The sequence below is a fragment of the Parus major genome, chromosome 6 (assembly GCF_001522545.3).
Source record: "Parus major isolate Abel chromosome 6, Parus_major1.1, whole genome shotgun sequence".
Lineage (NCBI taxonomy): Eukaryota > Metazoa > Chordata > Aves > Passeriformes > Paridae > Parus > Parus major.
The window spans coordinates 16,039,719-16,051,083 of NC_031775.1; the positions used below are offsets into that span (position 1 = coordinate 16,039,719).

The following is an 11,365-nucleotide window of genomic DNA, read 5'->3' on the forward strand; positions in this document are numbered from 1 at the left end:
GTTAAACCGGGGCCGGTGCCCGCGTCCCCGGCACCGCCGTGCTCGGCCCTGCCGCGGCCCCGACCGGAGCAGCTCAGGGGGCAGCCGGAGGCTGAGCACGGCGTGCACGGGCAGGGGGCACAGAACCTCCCCATCACTCCGTCTTTTCGGGCCCCGTTCATGAGAGCGGTTTTCGAATAAACCAAAGTTAAAGTCACTAATTCAGAAAACTCAGCTGGTGTTTCTAAAGAATTAACTCGCTTAGAAGCAACATTTCATCTGCTCTAAGGGCCATCCTCCTACGCTAGTAACAAGTCACTTGTTGCTATCTAAAATCTTTCTTGGCACTAAAAGCCTCCTTGACACTTGGCCAGGTGTAAATCCCTTTTCCCTGGGTGCTCACTGTGGCACCTGGAAGGGCTGAATACCCACGCGAGTGCCCATCCAGGATGCCCGCTCCTGGGAGCAATTCTCATCCCCCAGGTTCCGTGCTCCTTCCCTGGGTCGACGTAATTTCGGAGAAAGGCCGATGAATAACCACTGTTGACTCAGGTGGGTCAGCGTCTGCCCCGACTGGGGTCGATGCCCGGCCCCGAGCAGTCGCTGCCGGCCCCGCTCCTCCTCCAGCCCGCACCCCCTCTCCGGCCCCCCAAGGTCAGGGCGACTCGGGGTAAACACCCTCGCTTCCAGCCTGGGCTTGCCAGCCAGGTTTTCCTCCTCCCAACACAGAGCCCATTCCCATGTGGGCACGGGCAAAACCGAAACACAGGGTGGGAGGCTGAAACACAGCAAAAAAACATAGCAGAGAGCCCACATGAGACTCCTGTAACCGAGCTGAAAACTCGGGGTGGCTGGTGACTGGCACAGTACTGAGGGAAAAGCTGCTTATAACACACCTGGCAGAGGAGAGGTTTGGGTTTTCTCCTGCCACTGGCAGAAAACTGGATGGCCAGAGTGGCGAGTGTTACAGAGTTTAGGTTTATTTCACAGATATGTCCATCAAAAATTAAATACCAGGTTTTGCCATTTTTTTTTTTTAACACTGAACAAATATGTACAAAATATGAACAATGTGAGGTACAAAACCACAAGACTTTTAAAGAAAACTAGTATGTACAGAAGCGGATATGTGTATGATAGGCATTATCTTCCCATGGCTGTGTGCCTCATTTATGCCCTTGCAGCTGATGCCAGTTTCTGTCCTGCAGCAGGGCCCTATTGCTCCCTGCAATTTCTTCTCAAATATGAAATCCATAAAAAACAGTCCTAGAGATTTTAAATGAAATTTTTTTTCTTTTTTCTTTTTTTTGCAAATGGAACCATCCAAACTGTGAGGCAAAATTCTCAAAAATCTGAGAAGGCACATCTCCTCTCTTTCAAGAAGAAAAAGGAATCTGTCCAACAACTCTACCTGACAAAGGGATGTCTCAGTAGAGAGCACCATGGCACATAAAAGGGTGTGAGCATAAGGCACTTCTTGGGATTGTCAAATCCCTCCCTATTTCACAGAACATGTTTCTCTGCTTACAAAGGGCGTTTAAATTAATCTATTTAAAGTACGTTTGTTTACACATATAAAGGTCTTAGTCCTGCAATCCATACTCACTTCCACACTAGTTAGAGTTTTGCCTGATCACCAACAGCAGCTGATTCAGACCATCTCCACCATCATGAGTAAGGACAGGGTGCAGGATTATATTCCACTTAGAACATTGATTATTGTACAAACATATTTTACAAATAATTAAATACAAACCACGGTCCTTTAACCAAATGAGAGATACCAAAACTGAACTGCTCGCAGAAAATACATCCTTCTTCCTCTGCTTATTATAAAATTAGTCTATTTGGTGATGCTTTTTTCTTTCAGTGTAACGGTGAAAGTTTTCTCCTGTAGCACAATATTCTTTCAAACCAGCCCCAAACCAGTAAAGTGCAAGCCGAGTTAGGGTCTGCTCTCTGCACAGGACTGTTAGTGGGCAGCAGTGTAATAGCCTTTATCACCTTCAATGTCCACTTCTTGATCAGAGTCATCAGAGACATCTGACTCCAGGTCCTCCTGTGAGGCTGGTGAGGGGGTGTACTGTGAGCCATCCAGAGAGACCTCCTTACCCTTCTGCTCGGGGCTCTGGCAGCTCTCCGGCCTTTGGTCACTGTGACTGTCAGCACCTTCTACTTCTTCTTTTTTGGTGGCCTGGGGGTTCTCCTGCAATGAAAGAATCCTGCTTGGTACAGAACTACAAGCCACAGAGACAGGAGGCCTGGGAATTCCAGCTGTGCTGTGTGGGAAAACCACCTCGGGTTTCTTGCAGAAAAAGGCAGGTGTCCTGCTACCTCTCTGGGCCTCCTGCCTATAAACCTGCCCGAGTGGGACAGGGCTGGGCAAGGGCTCTGATCCCGCTCCCTCACAGCCACAGGGGCTGCTGCCATGAATAAGGCTCCTTGGCGATGGTTATCACAGCCACTTCAAAAGAGTCAGGAGCTGCTGGAGCCCAGGAACCTCTGAACTTTTGTCTTTAGCAAAGCAAATGTTTATTATGAGTCTACAAACACCGACACACAGCTTCCTCCTGCCCTGATCTTTCTTTAATTACACCCGGCAGCAAGAGGAGGGAGGTTGAATCCATCACTGGCCCAAAAACATATGGAAAAAAAATTACTAATTAAGCTAAAACTTAACATTAAAACACTAACCACTAAAACCAAACCAAAACCCTTTTTGTGAAGGCAAGAGTAGCCCTATGTTGGCACCTGTCTGGAGAGCCCAGTCCCCTAAGGGGGCATGAAATGCTACTCTAAAGAAAAAGCAGGCAGAGACACGTACCCATGATATAACCTTGCAGGCTGGGAGAAATGGATGTGACTGAATGAAAAGGAGGAAATGACTTAAAATGGCCGAGATCCCAAGCGAGCTCTCCGGACACTGTGGCATGGGTTGGGCCCTAGCCAGCCTCTTGCCAGAATAATAGGACTTTATTAAAAAATCAACTGAAGACTGAGTTAAACTCAGGCGAATATCACAGAACACATTCATCTAGAGTATGGCACTGTGATCAGTTTTCTTTTCTCTTTAATTTTACATTAAAGGCTAATTTGCCAGTAAAACATGTGTGCCCATGTCACACTTACTGAAGCCAGACTCAAGCCAAAACATTGGAATTTTTCAAAAATACTTGAGCCAAGGGACCTGAGTTTTGCTGAGCCAGGCACAGCCCCAATGTGCCATAAAAATCCCTAAATAATTATCTGCTTGATCATGATTTCTAAGGGAGGGGAAACTCCTTTAACTTCTTAGCCTCATACATTATAACTGTTTGTGAAAGGAAAGTAAAAGCTACTCAGTTTTCCATGCAGCTCCTCTAAACAAGCAAGGTGTTTGTACCTGCCTTCTCCCAATGTTAGCAAAATACATCGACATGTGTTTATTAAGAGAGGGCATTTTAAAACAGCAGTTAATATTCTCCAAAAAAACTGCCTAAGTAATTTACTGACAATTACTTATCTTCTCCACATTAATTGGCTAAACAACATATGGGTTTACAAAACAATTAGCGTGGAGTTTTAATAGGTGGTGTGTGAAAGACGGGCATAATTGATATAGGAACTGCATTAGAAGCTTTTAACGTTAGTGCTGCCTGAACGAGCCCTCATGGATTCCAGCATGACTATTTGTCTTTTTAATCAAGGTGAAGAGGTTAAACAGCCTTTCAGATGACTTCTGCATACAACCTGGAATAGGTGAGCACGGCATAAGATAAGACAATTAAAATACTTATTTCTATAGAAACAGAAACATCTACGTACCTGCTTTAGACGCCTCCATTTGGCTCTGCGATTCTGAAACCAGGTTTTGACCTGAGCAACGACAACGAGAAAAGGTGCGGGGTAGGCTTGGAGCCAGTAAGTGCCCGGAGCCCTACCCAAGCCACGAGCAAAAAAGCAAGAACCTGCCAAGCACCCCTCCCCTGCCGACCCCGAGCCGGCCAGGTCCCCGGGAGCGACGCAGCGACAGCAGCTGCACGGCAGGGCCTGGAGCGGCCGGGAAGGGGGTGCGGTTCCCCGGGGCGGGGGCACGGCCTCACCTGCCTCTCGCTGAGCTGCAGCATCTTGGCCAGGCGCTTCCTCTCCGGCGGGGAGAGGTATTTCTGCGTCTCGAACTTCTTCTCCAACTCGATGGTCTGGTCGTTGGAGAAGCGGACCTGCCCCCCCTTCCTCTTGTGCAGCGGCCGCTGGATGAAGGGGCTCCACAGCAGCGGCTTCCCTACAAAGAGAGGCACAGCACCGAGGGTCACTGGCCGGCCGTGGACACCCGTGACTGGGGAACCCCGGCCCTGCCCGGGCCCAGGGCTCGCTAATTTCCTTCGCCTGATTTTATTTCTCCCAGTTCCTGCTCTGATCTTTCCCCTCTCTGATTTTTTCCCCTCCGCCAAACAGACCAGTTAAAGTCACTCTACGGGCTTTGGCAACATTTCCGCCAATGTGTTTCCTGTTGGTCTATCTCGCACAGAAAGAGACCAAAAAAAAAAAAAAAAAAGACCTTTGCTTCCTTCTGCTCTTTCACCGCGATGCCCCAAAGAAACTGTCTCCCTTTCTCTGAGCCAGTGCCCGGGTCCCTGCGGAGAGCGGGGACATCGCGGGGCTGGGCAGGGGTGATGCGCCAACAGGAGGGCACTGGGCTTCTAGGAAGAAGAGTCCCCATGTCCCCCATCCTCGGCTGGGGGTTTGCCCTCCAGAGGCCGCGGGGTGCCCGCCTGGCTCGGCCCCGGGCCGGGTGAGAGGCGAGGCGGTGCAGGCAGCTACACGTCGGGGAAGCAGCTCCGCTACGGAGCCACGGCCGCGTCCCGGGACAGGAGGTCCTGGCCAGTGCTACTGAGTCACGCTGTTTGTCTTTGTGCCTGCACCCTTTGCAGTTTGCTGCATTGTTTTTCGAGATTTTGCTTGCGTCAGGCTTTAGTAATTCTGGTGCAAAACAGACTCAAAAAATAGGAAGCAACTGGTTATTTTAGCTGTCATAAAGTCACATCCCACACAGAGGAAATGAACAATATCAGAAAAACGGATCCCGGCTATCAGAAGTCGAGTGTTTCCTGAATTTGTCTGTATTGAGGATGTCGATAAAGTAATCAGCAATGTGCACGACTCCCGGGGAAGAGCCTGCTTCAGGCGGCCAGGAAAACACTTAACAGCTTCTGAAACCAGATTTACTCCTATCGAGAGCTCAAGGTTTCCTGTATGAACGGAAAGGGTCAGCCTCTTTCACTGCACAAACGTGGTGAGTCAGGTCCAGTTTTGCAATCACTAAGAACAAGTGCTGCAGCCCGGGCACGGGGCTCAGCCCCCGCAGAGGGGTCGCTTACCCCGGCCAAGGGTACGAAGTAGTCGCCGCGGCCCGAGCCGACCCGCGGAGGAACCTCGGGGGCCCCAGCGAGCGGAGCCGGCCTCCCGACTGTTTTTCAAGTCATCCGCAGGAAAGACTGAGATCTGCCATGCGATCTCCAAGCACAATTAAAACTCCCCACCAAAACCACACGCGACATTACTAAGGACACTCTCAGAGTCACTTGGTTTGAAGGAAAACAAATCTGAGTCACCGCGGCCACGCACTGTGGTCTCGCTGACAGACCCGGAGCGCGGCACGTCTTTAATTTACTGTAAATCAGACGGGGGCCGGAGAGAGCCGGGGGAACGCAGAGAAGCGGCGGGGCGGGCGGGTGAGGGGACCGCTTTCGGGCACTTCCCATTTACCCCTGCCCCGACGGCGGGATGGGGACGGGACGAGGGCAGCGTGGCAGCCCAGGGAGGGTGGAGGGGGGAGGCACATGGCTTACCCAGGGGGTCCTGCCGGATCAGGGCGTGCGCGTAGTCGCCGACGGCGCGGGGGAAGGAGTAGAGGGGCCCGGCGTAGGCGCCGGTGCCATAGGTGGCGGCGAGATGGTGGGAGAAGGCCGGGTGGACGGGGGTCGGCTCGTAGATGGGGGTCCGGTACGGGGACACCAGGCTGGTGAAGGAGGAGTTGGGCGACGGCAGCGTCGGCGGCGGCGGGGCGGGCAGGGAGTGGGGGGCCGGGGCGGCGGCGGGGCCGCGGCCCAGGATGTCTTCAATGTAGAAGGGCGTGGGGTGCGCGGGCTGGAGCAGCGGCGTGGGCGCGTACAGCGGGACGCCGACGCCCAGGGCGGCCGGCGCCGCGCCGGGCGGCTGGTACTGCATGGCGCGGTCGCCGCCCGCGCACCCCCGAGCCCCCGGCCGCCCCTGCGGAAAACCGGCCCCGACCGCGGCGGCTGGGTGCTGGCACCGCGGCCGCGGGTTTCTCTGGGCTCGGGTTACCCTTCGATAGGTTTCTATTGGCGCGGGGCGGAGCCCGCGTGGTCTCTGTCCCCTTCCTGCCACGGCGCCGTCTGGCCAATGAGCCCGGCCAGGGAAGGGGGAAACCACCCCCCGCCGGCAAACACTCCCCCGCCTCCCCGAGCGAACTCCCCGCGGCGCCAATCAACCACGGCCGCAGCGCGGGGGAACCCGGGGCGGCGGGGCGCGATCTGCCGCCCGCCGGGCCCCGACGGCACTTGGGGGCCCGGCGCCTCCCGCAGCGCTTCCCGCTCCTGTGCCCGCGCACGGCACAGCGTCACCCGGTTCTCGGGCGCAGGGCACAGCGTCACCCGGTTTTCGGGCTTCCCCGCGGGGGTGCGCGCTGACCCCTGCAGCGTGGCCCTGGCGCGGACCGAAGGAGGAGGCAAGAAGCGGACGGGCATCCCCCACCCGGCCCGGGGATCTCTCGCTTGGAAAAGTCCGCGCGGGCGCTCCGCCTGGCTGCGTGGACCGGGAACGAGTGGGGGGAGTGCGTGGGCGGCGGGGCCGCTCGGGCTCCTGCCCCGTGCCCAGGACAGGGCCGAGAGCACGGCGTGGCGAAGCAGGAAGTCGCGCCGCGCTGCTCGCGTCCCGCCTGGCACCGACGGCCGGCACCGGGCGGCAGACTGGGGGCGAGGGGGGCCGTGCGGGGCTGGGCACCCAGTGCCCGACAGCCCGGCCGGGGAAGGCGGTATGACGGCCCGAGCAGCGCCACCTGGCTCCATCGATTAAATTTTTAAGATCCCGCCGGGTGATTCCCCCTGCCCCGCAGCCCCCAGCCAGCGCCGCTGTGGGCCGGACTCGGGGTGGTGGGAGGTGTGAGGAAGGGGCAGCGAGCCCCGCTCTGCCCGCGCCCCTCAAGCAGCCGGGGCCTCGCCCCGACGGCAGCGGCTGGAGCAGCCTCTCCTTGTCCGTGCGAGCGGAGGCGGCAGGTGCACCCTGCGAGTCCCGGAGCCCGCCGTGCCCCGTCTCCATCACACGGCCCCGTGCTGACAGCGAGCACGGAAAGCTGTTAAGGGATAGCAGGTGCTGGTATAACTCTGCTTTTTTTTTTTTTTTTTTTTTTTTTTTTTTTTTTTTTCCCCTTTAAAAAAAAAGTCTCCAAACCCAGGAAGATCTTAATAACTAAGAGGCTCAGAGCGAGACGAAAGGGTGTTGGTGAAATGGAAAACAAAAAAATATTTTAATAATACAGAGAGGTTGGGTTTTCTTTTTCTTTACATTGTTAAAAAACGCCAAAACTCACCTTTAAAGCGTGGTCTTGTGTCTTGTAAATATCAGGTACACGTAAAGCGAGCTGACAGTTTTGATTATTTTTTCTCTGTGTTCAGTCTCCCAGGCATTGCTCTTTCCAAGGGGTTTAGTTAATGTTTTCATCTGGAAGTGTTGGATTTGCAGCTTGATTTACTTAATAAATGTATAGTAAACCGATGACCCGTTGCCCTCTGGAATAACGACGTGCATGATATGTGAGGCAGCAGAATGGAGGGCCCCCACAATATTTTACAAGCTGTCGACTCAAAATCTTGAGAACAAGTTTATGCAAAAAGAAAAAAAAATGTTTTGCTGTATTATTGGAAAACAAATAAATAGAGGAAGAGATTATTCCTTTCTGACTTTTATACAAGCAATAGGCCTTGTTAAAAGGAAGTTTTAATGACACAGTTATTACATTCCACTACCCCTGCATAATCCCTAACAAGAAAAATGAAGCACTTAATTTTGCAGTTCTACAGAACCACCCCTTTCAAATTCAATTGTTAGACCTCAGCCTTCCTCCTTCCACGGGTTGGAGACTATTAAATCCGCATTCATGAAATGTCACATTTATTGAACTACATAATTTTTTAATATCACTAGTGCAGGTTTTATAGTTGATTTTATTGTTTTTATGGCCATTCGGGGCTCTAAAACCCGGATTTTTTCAATGTTGTCCTTATAATTTTTTTCACACAGTCAGAACTAATAAAATAGAACAGTTGTGACTTTTTAATGCAAGGGGTCTCGGAGTTTCAATATTTTCACTCTGCTGGATACTAAAACCAATAAAAATACATGAGATTTTAATTATTTTCTGGATTAAATAAAACCTTTTCCTTTTCTCTTGGAACATACATTTTGTTTGTAGTTTCTGTCGTGTGGGAGATAATGCAACTTTGCACAAAATACATTATTACCAATATTGTTGCAATGAATACAGTTTTGACCGGATTTTACAGTCTAACGGGCATTTAAAGTAAGGTGCTGTAGATCAGGGCAACGAAGACAGTGCTTGAGTATTTCTGTTATTTCTTCTCCAGGTTCTCTCTGGAAAGCTCTCCAATTTATCTGGAAAACCCTGAGCGGGGTGGAGGGAGGGGGGAATAGAGTGAGAAGCACTGGGAGAGAGAGAAAATATACGCCTTTCCTGATTAAAAAAGGGAATGCTTTCCCATTAATTTTCTTGGTATGCACTTGAAACACCACCAAGTTTTCCTGCTAATCTGGGGATTTCTGGAGGGCGGCGGGGCGGGATGCGTGCATCCCCGCACTGGCACGGTCTCAGCCCGAAGGGATCGGCTGGAGAACTCATTATTTTGTGTAATAACTTCGGGGCCCTGTCTTCCCCTTCACTTTCCGTGAAATCACCCGCCTTCGAGGAGTTCTGAGCTCAAGGAAAAAATAACAATAAAAACCAAGGTCCCCACTCGGAGCAGGCGGCCCCGCTGCCAGCCCCGACGGCGGGGCCGGGCGGGGCCCGTGTCCGCCGCTGCCGCCCGGGCGCGCTCTTAGCGGGGCGGACAGAAAGAGCGGCTCCGGCCGGAGGAAGCCGGTGCGAATGAGCTGCTCCGTGTGTCCCCTCTGGTCGGGAGCTGGTGGGGAGGGGTCGGGAGGGCTCCCCGGGGGGAGCAGCGGGGTCCCGGCTGCCACCGGCCGCGCCATGAGTGATGCTGCCACGCTGGCCTGGCAGGACGATGCGCCCGGGGCTGTGCTGTAAGCGAGCCCAGCCTCGCTCATCGGCTGTTTTGAGCCGATTTCCCTCCCCTTCCAGCCCTCGTCCTGCGTGGAGCCCCGGACAGCTTTCCCCAAGGCCGGTGTTCCACAGGTGCCTGGCGGTGGGAGAAGCATTTGCGGGAGGAAGGAAGCGGCCCCCACGGGCTCCGGTGGGGCTCTGGAGCCTCCCGCCGGCCGCCTCCGAGCCGCTGCTGCGGGGAATCGGCAGCCCCGCGGCCCGGCTGCGGGTGGTCGGATCTCCCTCTGCCCCAGCCCCGGGGCTGGGGAGCAGCACAGCTTTAATTTAGCGTTTATGTGTCACCGTGTTCGTGAGCGGCTTTTACGGGGCGGCGGTAACGCGAAACAGCTGGACGGCGGCACCGCGGGCGCTCACGGCGGAGGGCGCGGAGCTGTGCTGGCCTGTCCTCTGGCCGGTGCGTTAAAAGAAAATAATAAAAAAATCAAAACCACAATCCCCCCTCAACCAGTGTCAGAAAATCAGGAAATGAAAGCTTCCAAAACCAGCGACACACGCCAGGCGGTATTTTCACCGCACCCATGATTATCTGTGATAAACGCCCCGATAAGCAGAATATTCCTGATCCCTGGGGTGCTTATATCGGCAATACATAAACCGGTTAGCAATTTATAGGTGAGTGTGTCTGGAATTACAGAACACTTTCCTTTGCCTCACGGATTGTTGTCACTAACGTGTACCTAGCCGGTTTCTGCTCTCCAAACTGGGGTTTCACCCACAATCACACCCTCTGTGACACTTCAGGCTTTGGCAGTGAGCTTACACCAGAGATGGATCATTCCTAGCTGCAATAACTGAGTTTGGCTGTCCAGAATTAGTGAGCAACTCAGCAAAACTCCATCTTTTTAACAGCTGGAGCAGGCTACCAGCAGCGTCATTCCCTAATGCTACAGGGCACTTTCCAAGAGGATCCAACCCACAGCCATTCCACCCCTTCCCATTATTGAAAATATTTCAAGACTCTTCCAAGTGAGGTGAGGCCATAGCCTTGAACACCTTCCAAGGAGGAAATAGGAGGGAGTTCACCTCTTTGATTTTCCTAGCATCATGGAAGCCAGACTGCTCCAGACAGAGGCACTGCACGTTGCAGAGTGATGTCAGTAGGTGCTGCCTTCTTCCAGATAACTCATCTGTTAGATATTCACTTCTTACAACTTCCTCCTCCTCACCATCATGATTTGATTTATTAAATGAGTTACAACTGTCATAAACATTAAGGCAAGTCAGTCTTAAAGACATTCATTAGATATAACAGAACAAGACAAATCTTGGTCTAAAAAGGGGTGGACAATAGATAAACTATTATTCTAGGCAGAGCTAGCTGGAGCTTTTTGGTTTTTGTTCTATACCGCTATGAGTTTGCCAAATTTAAATCATCCGAGTGAAAAGAATTCTGTTCTGAAGGAATCTCCATCACGCTGAGTACATTTAAGGTCTCAGCAAAATGGGTTCAGCTGTTTCTGAGCATTGGGTTAGAAGAAAACAGATTTATTTTTTTTTCACTGGCATTTACACATCCTTGCCTTTCCCTGAAAACCTGCAGAGCCCCATCACAGGGAAAACTTCAAGGGATGAAAGCAACCGGCAAAAAGTCGGCCAGGGGTTGTCTCTTCAGTTCCTCCTTTGCTCTTTCACTTGGGGTTGTGGTTTAGAGTCGGGCAAAATAAAGATCCCAAATTTCTGCAGGAAGACACAGACATCTGAGGAATGTTTAAGCAATTTGTTAATGTTAAATGAATATTGGTGGGTATGAGAGATGTGCTGCCACCACCAAGAGCACTTTTCACCTATGCTCTGATGGAAAAAAAAAAAAAAAGCAAGCTATAGAAAAGCTTTAATGGTGCTTTTGAGCCTTGTCAAGGATTTCCAAGGCAGCATATGCCAGACCCTCAGGGGAACACATTGTTAAGGTGCTTCCATTTCCTGTAGCCCCCAATATCATTAATATCTCTTCTGGGATACCTTGACTTGCAAAGTGGAATATGCAACATTTATGGCTCTGTGGTAAAAGGAAGGAACACATGGCCCCACATT

At 52.3% G+C, this 11,365-nt stretch overlaps 1 protein-coding gene across 1 annotated transcript; it reads right to left on the reverse strand.

Moving 5' to 3' along the window:
* Positions 1-938: 938 nt before the first annotated feature.
* Positions 939-6,275, reverse strand: HHEX (hematopoietically expressed homeobox). Its single transcript, XM_015632742.3, has 4 exons — positions 5,808-6,275; positions 4,062-4,240; positions 3,784-3,834; positions 939-2,185 (listed from the first exon to the last, which is right to left on the reverse strand). The coding sequence occupies exons 1-4, from the start codon at positions 6,184-6,186 to the stop codon at positions 1,952-1,954; spliced, it is 843 nt and encodes a 280-aa protein (XP_015488228.1). The 5' UTR covers positions 6,187-6,275; the 3' UTR covers positions 939-1,951.
* Positions 6,276-11,365: the final 5,090 nt, after the last annotated feature.